An 18,300-nucleotide genomic window follows, 5' to 3' on the forward strand; every position below is an offset into this window, starting at 1 on the left:
TCAGTCAGTAATCATAGGCGCAGTGTCTGAGGTGGTGTCTGGCTCTGGCTCACAGTAACTGTCCATCTCCTCCATCTCTCTCTCCACAGGCTCCTCCCTACCTCTCAAGCAGATCAGTCTCCTCTCTTTCCACCTCCTCCTCTCCCTGTCTGTGCCTTTAGGTGCTGTTGTCTGCTCCAGCTCCAGCATGGCCTGGACGCTCTCTCCTCTCTCTCCCGTACCGAGGCAGTGGTCTCTGGTTGCGAGAGCCAGTACTCCCCCTCTCCTTCCTGTCACCACGTGGAGGAACGAGACAGTGCTGTTTGAGGCTGCCCCTTCTGTCACACAGACAGTGGTTGGGCCTTGGTCGCTGTGGCTCTCTTGTGGTCTTTTGGGAGATTTGATCTTTGTTTTCTTGCTTAGTATGAAGTTAAAAAAGGCTGTCACCAGAAGCATTGTCCCTGCAATCACAAAATATATTCTATTTCTTTCACTGGAGACTCGTTGACATGTTACAGTAGCAACCACGCTGATGTAAATAATGAAATTAATGATGGTTGAATTTCATTTAGCTGCTTCCGTTTCATTGTGCATGCTGGCTCAGTGTCACACCTCACTGGGACACTTAAAAAGAGCGGTGCCATTGTTAATGTTGTTAACATGCACCTGTGCGTTTCCCACTGAGTGAAGTCGATGCGTCTGCTGCTGATACTCATTTTCAGTGTTAGCATACTCGCCAGTGGTTTTTTACCTGGGATGATTGCATGCCACACCAACACAGGGTGCAAGAAGCAGACCACTGACATTGTGGAGTAATAGAGGAATTTATGAAAGCCTCCAATGCGAGCCATCTTCCCCCACAACACAAACAGATGCCAGTCTGGAGGACAGCTAGAGAAAGATAAGCAGAAAAGAAGGACTGAAGCAGTGAAAGGGACTGGAAGTCACATTCTTACAATTTTAGATTCTTTTGACAGTGAATGAATACTGACATGGCAGACATCATATCAGACTAAAGATGAGAATCCATCTTCAGATTTATTTTTGGACCTGCTTTGCACAGTTCATAGGTGGTTAAAAGACCTAATAGAATTATAGCATGAATACACAGAGGTTTTCCCTCGTTGTATTCATGCTAAAGTATCCATGCAAAACAATTGAGTATTGTGTGTAGACTACTCACGGCAGACACATGAACAGAAGTGTGTCCAGGAAATAGGCCAGCTCAAACATCATGATGCCAACAGATGAAACTCTGGGAGGAGAATAGAATAGAGCCAGATGAAAAGCAGTTTGCGGCTGCAGTATTCCCTGTTTTCTATTTCATGTTTTAATAGTCTGATAACCATCTTATTCAGTGAACCGGAAAAATGCCCTCTCTCTGAAGAGTTGTCGCTTAGTTGTGTGTTTGTGTGTGTGTGTGTGTGTGTGTGTGTTTGAATGCAGTGTTCATCTGAACAATCAGTCATGCATTTCTGTTCTCCTTCGGGAGATGTTTTCCTGCGACTCTGTGGGAGTTTGGCTGTGAGCCACAAAGATAATGCAAAGTACTGAAGGACTGGTCTCCATTCTGCCCTCTGCACCTCGCTTCATCCCTCTGACTCCTTCCCAACATCTCCTCGCAAGTGTGTGTATGTATGAGTGATTATGACGGCAGGTACAGTATTGTAATTGTTTTCTACAAGCCCTCAGGCCACATATTCTTTGCCATATTAAAATCCAGGCGGCGTAATGTGTACTCAGGAATGCCACCAGTCAAGAGTGCTCTTAAATTCATGCAGCATATTACAAGATGGACAACAAAACCTGAACACTTACACTAGGTAGACGCCAAGGCTATTGAATTCTCCCTGTGTCAGGGTCTCCACTCCCACAGCACACAACACTGAAAAAGAGACAGGAAGATAATTTTTTTTTTTTTTTGAGGATTACTGGTGCAGATTCTGTCCACCAGATGTCAGACTTAGTTCATGGTTTTCTCGTTGGTTGCAGGAAGGGTTGCTGTACCGGGTCAACTTGGCTAAACTTGGGTGATTAAATATTAATATTTCCACTGTGATGCAACAATATGCTGCTTTTACTGTTCTTTGGCATATTTTATGTATCTTTCTCATTTTGCTGTCAAGGTAGGCTTTACTGTATTCTTGTAGCTGTGTTGTTTGAGGCAGTTGTTAGAAACTAATTGAAGTCCTTGAAAAATATTTCTCCCTTCATTGAGCAATAAACATTGACCTGAGTTGCTCCAATTTGAGCTCATAGTTTACACTCTGAGAGGTAGTATTGAACTATTGATCTATGTCATATAAAGATAATTATAGAACATTTAATACTGGTAATTGTTGTAATTGTTTCCATCATGGTCACAACATTCTGGTAATGGCTTACTCATGGTTGTAATTACCATATCACTACCAGCGGACACTTATTACATCACAGATCCTCTACCAGAGCAGAACCATGGCATTTGCCACTTGTAGGTGAAGTGGTCATTAGAGGTCATGGTTTGTTGAAAGTCCTTCCTCTACATTTTGGGCTTATGAGTAATGAGTACTGATCCAGAACAGTATTACTTCTATTCTCCTAACTTCTCTGTGTGAAAGTACAAACGTATTGTAAAAAGGGATACTGGGCTGCAACTGGATTTTGATGATTTATTCCTCTGCAAGATCAACATTGCTGCAGTGACCTGAATCTCTTTTACTGCTGAAAGGGATTTAATTTGAAGAGTCTATACTTGTGCTGCTGCCACCTTCCAATTATTTTAAAGGAACTGTTAGACTTTTGGGGAAATACTCTTATCCACTTTCTTCCCGCGAGTTAGATAAGACGATTGGTACCACTCTCATGTTAGTACGCTAGCCTGCATATGTAGCTAACGCCAGCAACCAGCTAGCTTAGCTTATCACAAAGACTGTAAGTAGGGCAACAGCTAACCTGGCTCTGTCCAAAAGTGACAAAACCCACCGATCAGCAACTCTACAGCACATAAAGTTACATTATATCTTGAAATATCTCATCATATCTTGTCAATGACAAATTAGGATTATGTAGGATTTTGTGGGATCATGTGCCAGGGTATTTCCGTTCACACTACTAACTTTCTTTCCCTCTGTTTCTAGTCTTTATGCTAAGCTAACCAGTGGTATCAATAAATGATCTGACTCTCAACAAGAAACCCAAAATGTCAAACTATTCCTTCATTCTGTAGACCCGAATTTGAGTCTTGACACCAAATCACATTTGAACACATATGGAACGATATCAAATCAGATGACAACAAAGTCTTAAAAACTATAAAGGAAAGCCTGTTTTGTTCATCAATCTTTTCCCTGTGAGGCATTACGTAGTGATTGCCATTAAACACATGGAAATCATTTCTCTGGCTTACCAAAAATTCAGAGATAAAATCGCCACCAGAGGGAAACAGGAGAATGTGGCTAAACAGTTTCTGGTCGTTTATAGAGTGTGAGAAGAATTAACGCTGCATATAGACCAGCTGGATATTATAACATATATGTGCTCCCGGCACGTATGTCTGTCTACTGAACACACACAGAGGCAGACAGGCCAACACAGACATGTAGACATGTGAAAAGAGACAGAGGCACGTGTAGAAATCCCATAAACACACACACACACACACACACACACACACAAGCCCACATACATGTAGAGACAATGTACAGAAAGCTCATATAGGTGTGAATGTATAACAGCTTGTGATCACATAAACCCAGTAACCCAGCTGGATACAGAGACTTGGTTTTGGTGTGATGTGAGGCACATGTCTCTCTGCAAATGTTCAATGTATGCAGCTGTTTGAATTTAAGTGGAGGAGGTTCCATATATTTTTTGAAGGAGGCAGCCACCAGAGAGCTATTTCCCCTGTGATGATTAAATGTGGCTAAGAGAGCTGCATGCAATCGTATCCTGCATGTGTGCCTGAAGAAAACAGAGGAGCAACCACTATAGTGAGGTTATGCATGGTCAAGTATGTTTTATATGCTCTATGTGTCAGCCAGGAGATGGGTTTGAGTTCTTGGAGGTCAAGAGTACAGTTGGCCAACATCAACATCTGACCTTCCAACATTGGGTTTCTGAGATCCTTAAAAAAGGCTAGCTGGATAACTGTCCCCCACAGGAGTCCTTATATTTTACAAAAACATGTATAGCTCTGACTGTAGAATTTATTAGAGAGGGGATCTGGAGTCTGTTATTGGATCCAAAGAACTAAATGCTGCCCATACTGAAACAATACGTGATGACTCTGAATTTAATTTCATTATATATTTCTGTTTTATATTCATATCTTACCTGTTGCTGTAGAAACACCAAGGATCCTGCAAGCACACTCCACTATAATCCACCAAACTCTCTCTGAGTTCCCCATGACCTCAAATACTTTCCCTCTTCACTGTTTAAAAATGCAACCTTCACACTTCTCTGACACTATCTGAAATAGTTGGTAGTCTAGCAGTTACAAAAGTAGAATTCTAGACACATAGTTGACTGTAAGATCGATGGATGGCTGTCGGTAAAAAAAAAAAGCCAAAGTTGGGTAATCCACGAGAGCCATGATGTGAAGCCTCTTAGACTGGTCGACTTTACCTCAGAAAGGTTTGTGACTCAATGCCCCTGTTGCTCCAATAGCTGCTATTCAGCCTAACACACACACACACACACACACACACACACACACACACACACACACACACACACACACACACACACACACACACACACACAATAACAATGCCACTTTCAGCTGGTTTAGCATTCCACCCTGTAAGTCAAGGTGAAACTGCTCAGCCCTGGGTCATGCACCGTATCACATATGTCATTAGAGCTGGTTAAAAATGATCTGTTAATAAGGAACTAATATAAAACTAACACACACACACACACACACACACACACACACACACACACACACACACACACACACACACACACCAAATTAGCAATAATTGTATGCACCCTTGAACAACATAGAAGATTAAGAGCAAGAGACCTTGCTTCTCCTCACAACAACTTCCTCTTGTTTCCCTCTGTGTAATTTCACCTTGTTGTGAGGATTTGGGTGATTAGGTGTAATCAAGCCATCAGCAACACTTTATTTTTCGAGACCACAGTCACTCTGAAAGCACCCATTTATTGGAAAACTGTTTCAGAGAGTGAAGGTTAATGTGTTCACCGTTATACATATTATAAACAAGTTCCACTTGGTTTGCATTTCACTTTTTAGTAATGCAACACGGACTCTTTGCACATTGTACACAGTCTAACAATGCAATGGATATCTGTAAAAATGCCACAAGAACCAACAGAGACCCTTTAACACACTTACACATGTATAAATGTAAGCCTACTTAAGTTGACGCAGGTTTGGCTGAGGTGGGCTTATTTCAGGCACAGCAGAGGCCGACTGGAACAAGCATTCAGAGCACACACACACCCTGACTCCTGGTAGAAGCCAAAGTAAGCTACATAAATCTCCTTAAACCTCTAACAAAGACACTTTTGTACACTGGTTCCACTTGTTTCCGGCTTAGCATCCAGGTTATTTGTGGCATTTATGGTATCGAGTAAAAGTGAGTGTGTATAAGCAGCGCTGCAGAAACTGCAGGTGTAAGATGTGTAATGACATATGAACTATAATATACAGTAAATGATATTACTTTTCTAGGGATGGTAATTTCGCCATGTAGATATGTCTATTTGGGCCCAAATTCAAATGCTTTAACAACTATTGGATAAATTGCCATGACATTTTGTACAGACATTCATGGTCCCCAGAGGACAAAGCCCACTGACTTTGGTGATCCTCTGACTTTTTTATGTTGTACCAGCATGAGATTAACATTGGCTTTTAGTGAAAAGTCTCGACTACTGGATGGATTGCAATAAAATTTCCATGACTCCCCTCAGGATGAATCGTAGTAACTTTGGTGTTCCCTTAACTTTTTTTGCATCATCATCAGGTCAAAATATCAATTATTGTTAACTATTTTGACCAAATACCTGCAGGACTAATGACATTCTCATCAGCCTCAGCTGTACTTTGTGTTTAATGCTAATTAGAAAATGTTAAACTAAGAGGGTGAACATCATGTTAGCTTTGTCACTGTGGGCACAGCTAATCACTCATTTTGGTAAATGGACTGTATTATTACATACATATTTTGCCCAAAGTGCTTTACAACGTGCTTCTTTTCAACCCTCACAATTGGGGTTCAGTGTCTTGCTAAAAGACAATCCGACATGTGGACAGTGGGAGCAGTGGATTGAACCATGCAGTTCATTTTGTTTTCTCTACCTCCGAGCTACAGAGACACATTACATGACATTGCATTTATTTAGCTGATGTTTTTATTCAAAGAATAAGTGCATACAATCATGGGTGCTCAAAAAGAGCAAGAATTATGCAAGTACACGAAATTCATCAAATATGCTGAACTAGTTTAAGGGCTACATTCAGAGACAATTGCAGATAGAGATAGACTTTCATCCGAACAAATGAGTTTTTATTCTGCGACAGCTGTCCTGATGTCAATGGGGAGTTCGTATAACTATTGTGGAGCAAGGACCGGCAACATTTGAGGATTTGTCGAGCAGTAGCTGGGCCCTCTTCGTAATGAGGGAGAAGCAAGCTGATTGGCAGTAGCAGAGCGTAGCGGACGGGCTGGGGTGTAAGGTTTGACCGTGTCCTGGATGTAGGATGGGCTTGAACCATTCACAGCACGATGGGCATCAATGACCAGTGTCTTGAATCAGATACCATACAATCACCGTAACATACTGTTAAAAATGCCAGGAGCAAACAATACTATTGGATCACCCATTGATTGATTGAATTGGTAAAAGAGAAAAGAAGAATATAAGAAATCGTAACATGCATATTTAGACAGCAGAGCATTATTGCACATGTACCAGACATACACGAGATAGGAATGTGTACTGTGCATGTTAACTGAGCCTTGCCGCCATGGTTTTATGTTTATTTGACATGCTAGGCCCTCATAATAACAACCTTATGAAAACAAATGTTATGGATATAAGTAAGTGTATTGTCAGGGGATCATTGCTGACATTTACTGTACATTGTGAGCTTTATGGCAGTTGTCAGGATATGCCAGAGGGTGGAGTAGTTTAAGTAATTGTGATTGCCATCTAGTGAGACTGTAAATCTAATGTTACAGTATAAATACAGTCTCATGTTTTCATTTGCTCTGTGCAGCGATACATACATGTCTCCTCTCAACGCTCAGCTTCACCCAGCCTGACCTACGACCTCTCACCCACTTCTCAAACTTTCACTCGCCTGCTCACATGTTCTCTCACCCTAACCATCCCTGCGTTACGCCTCCTCTCCCTCCACCTCATCACGTATTCACACCACCCCCCCCCCCCCCCCCCTCCCCCCTCACTCCACTGTGCCCATGGGCATAGAGATTAGCCATGCCTCTTTCTTTCAACTTTCCCCCTCCCTTCCTCCCTATCCAACCTCTCTGAGTACGGCGTGGGTGTCTGGTGCCTGTCAGAGCCAGGGAAAACAGCGCTAATCTTAATTACACCACCAGTTTTATTACCCTGCTCTGTTGCTTTGCTCAGGCAATATCTCCATAATCACTTCTTACGGGCTGTTTTATCTAAAGGCCGAGGGAGGGCTGTGAATGATTCCTTAAAGAGTTAACTCATTTCAGCAGAATACTTGAATATTTCTTAAGATATTATGATACAAACCCAACTGGCCACTATGGGACTATTGCGCCTCACTGCAGTCTTTAACAATGGGTACTCTGAGCCTAATTATTACATTTACAAATACACTGAGCCACCTAGTGGTTAAGAGATGTTGGTACATTGCAGTCCTGAAGTGACATGAGATATTTGCATGCTGACACTGATCAGGAAAATAAAGTGTCTTGTTTTTTCTAAGCTCTTTTTTCTCACATACCATTTATAACAATATCAAAAGGTCAGGAGCGTCCTCCAGACAGTTGAAGCACAGACATGGGAGGGAGCAAGAAAAATATGTGGTTGTGAAACAGATATGAATAATGGAGGTTTTGGGAAGACAGAGAGGATGTTAATGTCCGCCTGTTTAGTGTTTAATAGCCAACACAGATTATATACATCATTGCGAGGTGGTGATATTTCTCAGCGTTTAGACCTCCCACAGCTGTAAGGAAGAATCAGGGTTTTGCATGTAAATCAAATCAGGTTTACATAGACGGCTCATATTTCTGCTATGCTTTTAAGTCTCCGTAGCAACAATCTGTTGCAGGGCCGAGGCATGTCGTAACATTGTTGATGATAAAATTTGAGACTGATTTTTAAGCCTCTTTTGGGCAGCAGAAACAAGCAGTAAACACATCTCTCAGCTTTTTAAATGGTATGTCAAACCTGTTAGCAAATAATTGACTATTTATATACTGTATACCGTGAGAGCCGTGAGACTGAACCAAGCTGCGAGTCAGAAAACGGAAAAAAGAGCGAAACAGGTCTGTAGATTTCAGGGTGTATAGAGAGTCAAGGGATAATTCTTGACTCCTCTCACAAACAGGTAGTGAAATGATCCATTGTTTATGTAAACATATTGATAATAGACTTTCTGTGAGTGTGAGTCTTTGGCTTCACTAATGCACAGTCAAATAAGTAATTATCCCCAGGCTCTCTTCCCAAAGTAAATGTTAAACTGTCACTTTTTTTCTGTTGCAGGTTTTGATTTGAGCAGTGCTGAGTCAGGTTTACATCCTCTGCAATAAGATAATGTGGCTTTGATCTACTATGAGTATTCATCACATACCACAGAGGTCGTTGGCTGTTTGTTGTGGTGACTGTGTTGGCAGATCACTCTCTGCCCTTTCACTTTAAATGACAGCACATTACGATGAGCCAAAACAGTGTTTCCTCACTTTCCCATCAACCCGTGGCTCATAACCGTCTCCTCCTTCATGTAAAACATTTCAGTCCAGATGTCTTTCACTTGTCTTCTTACCAGCTCTTAGGCAACCGTAATTAACAGAAACAGACACAATTCTTTTCTGATAAATGCCATCAGATGAGCTGCCCAGACGAGTGAAGAATTTATTTTTCGGCCAAAGATAGGATGAGAGAAGTTTTTATACCAAGGACATTATCTTGAGCAGTTACAGCTGCTCTTACATTGTCTAGTAGAGGCAAGATTAAGGAATGTAGTTTAAAGTGAGAGGGCTATCCCTCTCCAGTGTACGCATAAAAACACACATATAATGTATGCGCACACAAGATTCACGCACTGATAGTGAACAGAGAGGAGAACTGTAAGCAATTGAGTTTGGCCTTGGCACTGAGGTTTCTGATTTTTTTATTTTTCTTTCTGTATGAAACAACATTTCTATCCCATGAGAAGTTATTCTGTGGTTAGTGCAAAGTCTTTAAAGATGTAGTGTTTGCCCTGTAACCAAGAGGTTGCAGCACAAACCCCGGCCCCACTCTCCCTCAAGACTGATGGCAGCTCCATGTGGCCCAGTTGGCTCATGGTGGCTTACACATGCCTTTTCAGCAATTCAAATCCGACAGAAGGAAGAGGATCAAAAATGATTTGAGAATATCAATAAAAGATTAAACCAAACCTGCAGTATTCTTCCTTCAAAGCATATGTCTGTCTAGCATCATCTCCCCCATGATAATATCTGAGATGGTACAGTGTTTCATTGTAAACAAAAAAAAAATTCATACACTAACATAGTTCAGCATTCTTTTAATGACATCCAAACCGTAGTCATAAAAATCTGCTCTTTATTTCTTCCTTGTTCTAAACTCAGGAGTTGAAGAACATCTTTCACTATAATCTGGCCTCGCTGTAAAGATACAGTTTCTAAAGAAAAGGAGGAAAGGAGAAAAGAAGAGAGAAGAGAGGAGAGGAGAGGAGAGAAGAGAAGAGAAGAGAAGAGAAGCCAAATTGAATAATCCCCAATAGACAACAGATTGCAATAGACTATACGAGCATGAGAGATTTTCCTTCCTGAGGAAATGCTGTTGTATATGATAATGTTATGTGTGCCTGCAGGGTGATGGACGAAGCTGACCTGCAGGATTTGGTTGATGTCCTGTCACAGCACATATTGAGGGGCTGTTCAGAATTAAGGTGAAATCCTGTTACTGTATTGTCCATTTGGGAGCAGTCATAACCCTCATATATCAAGATAAGGCACATTTTGTGAAATAATACAGACAAAACATATATAACTGGTATATGCATGAGTTTTATCTTTCACAATGCGTACACTATTACAGAGAGACCAGTTTAGAAGATGTTTAAATAATATTTTTGTTTTTGTTGGTGGCCAATCACAGACCACAGCTTATGCACACACACACATATACAGTGTTTGCCTAGAGTGTGTTTTGTCTGTTTGTGTGTGCAACCCAACAGGGATGCAATACAGTACACAGTAGAACTACAACTGGCACACAACCCTTCGACTGTTACTTTATGATGTGTTTATGTACATTTGTCAAGGCCACAAACAAGGAGTGAATTTAACATCCCCAGAGACCCGAGCAGATGGTGGTCAGTTTTGTATTTATTTCTGGGCCACTGGAAACCAGACCACAGAAAGTGCAGCTCCCGTTTGTCTGGTCATCAGGGATTTGGATGGATTTGGAAACTTAAAGAATCCAGAAAATAAAGTGACTTTGATTGGAAGAAATGAATCATGTTTAGTGTGTTCTGCAGTCGTTTCCAAACACACAACCCCCTAATTCTGTGGCTGCCATTTTCAACTGCCAGCTCTGCCTAAAGACAGCTAATAAATTGGATGATTAAGTTCAAGATCCAGGTTAAGAGAGTTGAATCATGTCTTGGTATACGCCACATTATAAACACCATGTCATTAGTCATGCCTTCTGACCTCACGCTGAATATCAAAAGAGAAGCCATCATCCTCCCAATCCTTAACATATGGCTGTGTTTTATGAGTGTGTGCGGTGGTCAGGGTGCATGGCCATCCTTCAGCCTGGTTAAATGCTTCCATGCTGCAGAGTTTTGCAAATCGCTTGTTGCCCAATTGTGCCAATGAGAGGAGGCCTCTATCAAGGACGGCCTGCCAGGAAGATCGTTCTGCTGATCGTTCAGGAGTTTGCGTGCATATGTTTCATGCATATGTGCACACATGGGTACATGTCTTGTAAAAAAAGATTACAATTAGGGTTCAGAAAGCAAGTTGATATGTTTTTGTTCAAATTGTGAGGCAGGGAGAGTGTAGTCAAACATCACAATGAGATGGATTTGTTAACTTTATTATTGGGTCTGTTAAATAATAATAAAACACTGATTAAACACCAATGGGCTGCAGTTCTACTGAATCCTCTTGGTAATGTTGGCCAACTTCTTAATTCCCAAAATTTAAATTTAAATTACTTCATAACAAAAGTGATTATCTCCAGTGTTATGAGAATAGACAGATGTGATGACAGAAATTCAGAAATCGTTTATTCTGGCATCCACAAACCCGTGGCCTAATGAGAGGGGAGCAAAGGTTTTCTTTGGTACGAGTACGAGGTTGAATATATGGTAATAACAGCTACAGCACTTCCTGAGTGTAAACATCTATCAATACATAAATCACATTAGACTCATGAGAGGACGTGAAGAAAGAGTTCTCTCTATTTGCTGTACTGTTAATAAGCTATGAGCGACAACAGATGAGCTCTACAACCTTATGCTCTACCAGAAACGAGGTGTAGAATCTATCCACTGGCGAAAAATGCATTTTATTAAGATGTTTCATGTGTCTTGATGCAGCCACTGAGAACGGAAAACAGAGAAGTAAAGGAAGTGGTGAATAAGGGGAACCATAAAGGGAAAAGAGTAAGAGGGCCATTGAGACAAGATCGATTAGAATGTGACCACTGAGCAACGTGTGATGCTTTGCGGTTGGGTGGATGCGCTGCTGCATGCTGCGCTCCTGTCACTCCTACCTGACCTCTCGCTGCTCCTCTGTGAACCTGTGACCCCGTTTGACCACACAGAACCCCTCCATCAGCAGGGTCATGGCCGCACTTTAACCCTCTCTGCTGCTCCAGGCCTCAGAGTTGTAAGACATGCGTAGAAGGACGTTCCTAACACTCAACCGTCTCTTTGTGACCCTGCCGTTATGGGTTTTTTCTGGAATGGGCCGGTTACCATTGCAGCAAGAGTTCATGAGAGGGGGCAATGATTTAAACAGATACTCTGATGTAAGAGCACAAGAGTGGGGGGACATGATCAGAGATGGAAAAATCAATATAAGTGATTGGTGGAGGATTAACAGCGAGGTCGGTGGGATTTTATAACGCAGAGTGCTGATTTTAGTGAAGGTGGTGAATATGAGGGTGCCAGATCCCAAGAGTCCCCTTTTCAGCCAGGGTCATTTGTGTAAATGGAGAAACTCAGCACAGTAATAAGTCATGCATGAAATAAGTGTTTAAACTTAACAAAACACAAGAGTTTAACACGTCCTTTACTTAAACGGTTACATAAATATGAAGGAACATGATTCTGTTACTGTAACAACATGAAGAGTAATAGACCATAATTGTTTCACTATAGGAATCTAAATGTGGTAGGTGTTATTCACTCTGTGCGGATGATATTGCCTGAGAGCAAAATAGGATTCAGCTGGAAAGAATTCAGTGCTGAAATATCAGCTTCTGATTAGATCAGCTCTGGTTTTCATCCAGACAAAGAGTTATGATTTCCCAATAACATCGCACTAAATCTCATCTTCTCTAGAATCCACCTGCACTTTATAGTTTGTCCTCTTTCCAACCTGCTCTTCCCAGGGCGAAGGTCAGAGAGTGATCCAGCAGAGCCGTTAACCCTTGCATCTGCTCCAGCACACGTCAACCTGACAAAAACGTTTCATCTGCCTTAAGAAGTAGTGATATGTGAGCAGAGGCCATGCCAGCATGCACTGAAGCATGGATTGGTTAAAGACTTTGTCAAAACAGTGTCTCTCAACATTTGCTGCAGTAGCAAAAAAAAAAATGCTGTTAATAATAAAATAGTTTTGGCAGCAGTGTGCCAATACAAACTCACAAAAACATACTGCATCCAGTCAGTGGTGGAAATAACGGGTAAATGCACTGTGCTTAACAACTAATTACTTCCCATTGATGACAATGACCATGAAATAGTCTTTAGGTATTTTTTATTTTTACTTAACTTGATACTTTACATACATTTGGTTGCTAATACTCGTATACCTTTACTTAACCCGCTGGACCAAGCATACTTGGTCCAGTATGTTGGATTTGTCGGGATCTAGTGGTGAGGTTGCAGTTTGTAACCAACTGAAACGTCTCCCGTGTTTGGTTCGTCCGTTCTGGGACACTGCAGAAACACGGTCAGTGAAGAGAACCCGCTCCATATGTAGATATCAATGGCTTATTCTAAGGAATTTTCAGGTGATTATACACTGAAGAAAACAATTTTGCGAATAGATCTCAATAAATGCTACACACTGGCCCTTTCAATAAATATTTTCATGCAGGACTTGTACCCGTAATTGAGTAATTTGGGGTGTTTTATTGCTGCTTTACATTAGTAAATTATATAAAACTCCCTCCACTTCTGCATCAAGCTACTTGACATTATGACAAAAAATGAGCTGGTATTTCAATCTGCAAACTGCAAAGAAATAACCACATCAAATTCTGGGTTTATAGCATAAATATAATTAAACTCTTAAATCTAAACACCAAAGATTTCCTAGATATGCTTCGGAGAATACTTCCCATGACCTCAAGGAAACCCAGCATGCTTCATTCAATCTCCACATACCACACACACAGATTTGTCGATAAGCTGGCCAGTGATGCCTGACACTGCACCTTGTCCAAATGTCACGGTCACTTTATTTGATGAAGGTCACGCTATGATATATTCTTACAGTCCTGACCTCTGTGGCCTCTGGCGATCGCACAGAATCTGCGAATGAGCGATCCAAACATGATGTGGGATTACAGCAGGGTTGCTGTCGACAGTCATGAACCTTCACATCTTGACTCAGCGCTGTCACTCTTCTGTGTATCACTACAGGGGGCCTGACTTTAATGTGGAAGAAAACGTTGTAATCCGTACCGATTTAAAATTGCAGTAAAAACGTCACAAGAAATGTTTACAGTCACATAAGCACAATAATACAGACATGACAGGTAATTATATAAGTAGATGTGGAGGGTAAAAGAAAGCAAACACACTTAAACAAATGACAGATTTTGACAGGTACACACATAGAGCCCCTCCTCTCCTCACACCAACATGTGCCAGACCTGTGCTAACTGATGCAGAGGTCATGGTTTCTCTTGTAAAAACACTTGTGCTAATCGGTTTATGCGTCATACCATTCGTCAAATGTGAGTAAAAAAGCACATAAACAGTGATTGTAATAAAAAGGTTTTTACACAGTTAGGGTTTCTGACCTATTTTTTTGTCCTAAGGGAACGAAGGAAAACCAAATTGGGTTATCTGCATCTTAACACAAACAAATGATGCAAGCTTGATAGAGAACATTTTACTGTTTTACGTCAGCCTCAGGAACAGTGGTTGGCTTTGTTAGTGGTGCTGTATGAGTGTTTATATTTTAGAAATTGTTTCATAATTGTTCTGATGGGATTTTGGCAAAATAAATGTTTGTTTTCTGTTGAATATACGTCATAGTTTATGCAATAACTGCAGCTGGCGTGAGGGTAACAAGGCATGAAGAGGCAACTCTTGACTCTATGAGTCAAAGGCAAGTCATCAGATAGTGAACTGCATGATTTCTTATGAAAAACACCGATTCAATTTCCAATCTGCTCCTGGTTTATTCATGCTGTGAGCAACTGTTTACACTCCTGTTGTATTTTTAAGCCTGCCCGCTTGACAAAGACCAAATGCACCGAGAGGAAAACAATTCTCTTTTATGCACAAACTGAGTCTGTGTTGGGAACGTTTCCCTGAGGACCCCGTGAATCAAGCTGCCTGACCACAGTCTAAACAAATGGCAGACAGATAAACCTGCAGTGAACATCTCTCGCTGACACAAAAACAAATGCAGACACACACAATGTGTACAAACACACACATACTGTACACACTGTTATAATAATAATTTAATAGAGGCACCATAACATTCACAGTAATTTAAAGAGAAAAAATAAATGTTCTGTTCCTTAAATTTAAAGGCTACATTCTAGCTTTCTGTCTTTCATCAAAACCCTATTGTATTTATAGTTACAACATTACATTTGTTTAAAATGTCTTTCTAAATTGTGTATCAGTGGATGCAAATCTAAATAATTCTCATTATCATAAGTAATAAATAAATGACGCTTATTCCAGTATCATCACAACATCACTGATGTTATGCCATTTATCCATGAGTGCAGCTGTTTTTCAGCCCTTTTAAAAAAAGAATGTATATCATTTTTAAAATTATTTTTTATCTGATTTACAATCGTTATCTGTATTTTACAGACCACCACATGTTACCACGTTCATTTCCAGAAATGCTACATCCAAAAGATCAAGGTGACAAGAGTGTTTGCTGTAAACTAACACTGGCAGTACAGTTACATGAGGAGACTTTCAGGAAGCTCATCATAAATCATACATCATGGGACCGAGCTCTAGCCCTGCTGGGAAGCCTATTTAACCACCTTCCAGTCCTAAGCTGTGGTCGTGAGGCTGGAGTGTGATCCCAGTAGCCCCAAACTGCCGCACGTGTGTAAAAGCTGCATTTGATAGTGTTTGTCCTAAAGGACACGTTGGATTACTGCTGGAAAAAATGGCCTCAGGCTGTGCTCACAAGTCATAACTGCTTGACTTACCAGTGTATGTGTTTTGGGGGCAGGGGGGGGGGGGGGGGGGAGGGGCACAGGAAACCAACCTAATCCATCAGGATCAGTCCATTAAGCCCCAGACAGATTCAATTAAAGGAAAAAATAATTACCTACACACTAACATAACAGCAAAATACACTTACAGCTTGACATGCAGGCAAACATTGTGAACTTGAGAGAACAAACTGAAGTTTGATCGCTGTTTTTCAACCCACATTTCTTCCTTAAAGCCATGCGGTATAGGGTCCCGCATGGTGATTGTGATTTCACGGATGAAAGTGTTTGGCAAGTCGCCTCAACAGAAACCAAATGTTGCTCTCTGCGCTTGCTAAGCGTTGAACATGTCTTCCTCAACCTGAACTGAAGTAGAATGTTAATAGGTTTCAAATTAACATTGTTTAGTTGTCCAAATACTTCTATGTCTTTCCACACAGCCCTGGCCAGCTGCACAAATATGAACGATTTACCCACAGGGAGTATAACTTTCATTTCATACAAGAGCCCTGTGGCAGACACCGGCAGACAAGCCAATGCAGATAGAGTTCAAACCTTAGAAATAAAATATGTAGAGGGGAAACCTAATATATCAGGACAATAGAAACTGCCAAGTAGAGCCTCACCACATATATGGAACAAGTAGAAGAGAAGCTCAAATCTCTTCCAGAAGTAGCTGTCATGCCTTCAAATACAATTAACATGTTTTCCTTATTTTGGAGTGAGATGAGAGAGATGTAGATATGGTAATAAAGCTTTTATGTTTTCAAAATTCTGAATGTAAAGATAACTGCATTTCTTTACTGAATGTGCCGAGGACTGGATGATAAGGACCGCTTTTTTAATGCTTCATTGAAAATCCTAAAAGGATTAACTCTACATTTAACAAAGATTATTTCCAAAAGCTAGATGTGAAGATTGATACCATTCATATTAGTGTAGGGTTAACTATACAGCCTGCAGTTAGCAGCATAGCTTTGCTTAAAGACAAGAAACAAGAATTCATTTTTTTTAAACAAAGAACATCTTTTTACTTTAGACGGGCAGATTTGGTAACCCTGTTTCCAGTCTTTATGCTAAGCTAAGCTAGCCAGCTGTAGCATACAGTGGGCAGTTATGTGGTATACATCTTCTCATCTAAGTCTTTGCAAGAATGAGAATAAGCAAATTCCCCAAAGCTACATTTCTAAATTGTACTTTTACTCCTGAAACATAATTCAAATCCGATTATGATCATCACAGCCTTAAGTTAATAGCAGAGCTGCCTTAATCATCTCGCTCTCTGTTTTAAAAAGACACAGCAGACAGTAAAGCCAACAAACTATTCACCCGTGCAGCCATGGTTCCTCTGAATCCTCTCATGACCAATCACAGAGAGGGTCACACAGTCAGTCCTGCTCCACAATGCAAAATATATTCCTTTTATCTTTTTTAAACCCTTTTATAGCTACTACAAGTGTTAAACTGTGGCTGAAAGAAAGCTGTTCCTCTCCCCTCTTCCTCTGCCCTTTCCCTCATGTTATCACATTTTATAAGGTTTGAGATAGCGCCCTAAAGCTCAGACACTTCCCAGAAGCCCCCTGTGGGTCCTGGGGTCTGGTCAGGCAGATTGACAGCAGGCAGCCAATTCAGGGTCACTTGGTGCTGCCCTTTAGAGGCCTGGGAACAAGACATCTCTTATCAAAATCACAGCGCGACACAGACCTGCTAACCAACCTCACCTGATAACAGAGATTCAGAATGAGCAGAGGAAGAGAAGGGGGTATAAAAAGTGGTTACAAGGAACAGTAAAATATGGAAAGGAAGAGATGCATCAAAGAGGGAGATTAACACAGAGGGTTTTATCTGAGTACTCTAATCCTTAATTTAATAAATTACCAAGTGTTAACGATGCAAGTAAAGGATTTTGACTAAACCCTGTGAAAAGGGTTTAGAACAGTGAAACAAATGAAATACAGCTCTTATTTTTCAACCCGGGGAAATATGGTATATGGAGGCCTGTTGTGATTGCTAGGGATGTCTGGAAGGCAGACGGTTTTAATGCGTCTATGTTCCTTGTAATAAACCCTCAACATCATCACTGGCCCACACTATTACAGCCCACTTAAGATTTACACAAAAAAGCCCATTAGAATGACGTCCATGAAGCTCTGCGCCTCATATTATTTTAGACGGGTGTGTGTGAGTCGTGAAAATCCAGAAAATATGCTTTTCTCCAGAGATCTACCATTGTCACATAATAACTGCAGAGATGGCTGTAGCCTGTTTGACGGTTATGAAGCGTTGTGACCAAAAAACAAAGAGAATGAGCTTTCTGAAAGGGGGAAGCAGAGGTTTGCTGCACTGATTGGTCTCTGTACTTTTATTCTGTGTATCTCTTTAATCGGATTCAAGGGAAAGCCACAGAAGCTGAATAGCTGCCACAAAGACCCAGAGACGGACATACAGTTCCAGTCAAAGCAAGCTCAGATTTCA

At 40.9% G+C, this 18,300-nt stretch overlaps 1 protein-coding gene across 1 annotated transcript; it reads right to left on the reverse strand.

The window, feature by feature from the left end:
• Positions 1 to 4,369, reverse strand: tmem72 (transmembrane protein 72). The gene is made up of 5 exons (XM_076077417.1): positions 4,294 to 4,369; positions 1,798 to 1,864; positions 1,163 to 1,234; positions 731 to 870; positions 1 to 440 (listed from the first exon to the last, which is right to left on the reverse strand). Exons 1-5 carry the CDS (start codon positions 4,367 to 4,369, stop codon positions 1 to 3), a joined length of 795 nt encoding a protein of 264 aa, XP_075933532.1.
• Between the last annotated feature and the right edge of the window lie 13,931 nt (positions 4,370 to 18,300).

This window comes from Anarhichas minor, unplaced genomic scaffold (genome assembly GCF_050575085.1).
Source record: "Anarhichas minor isolate MPS153535 unplaced genomic scaffold, ASM5057508v1 ptg000058l, whole genome shotgun sequence".
NCBI lineage: Eukaryota > Metazoa > Chordata > Actinopteri > Perciformes > Anarhichadidae > Anarhichas > Anarhichas minor.

Excerpts from the sequence above, each read along its gene's own strand:
- tmem72 (XM_076077417.1), bottom strand. The coding sequence starts at position 4,369 with ATGGGGAACTCAGAGAGAGTTTGGTGGATTATAGTGGAGTGTGCTTGC. Across the intron at positions 1,235-1,797 it reads AGCCTTGGCGTCTACCTAGT|AGTTTCATCTGTTGGCATCA; the intron begins GTAAGTGTTCAG and ends TTCTCCTCCCAG. Across the intron at positions 441-730 it reads GTGGCATGCAATCATCCCAG|GGACAATGCTTCTGGTGACA; the intron begins GTAAAAAACCAC and ends TTGTGATTGCAG.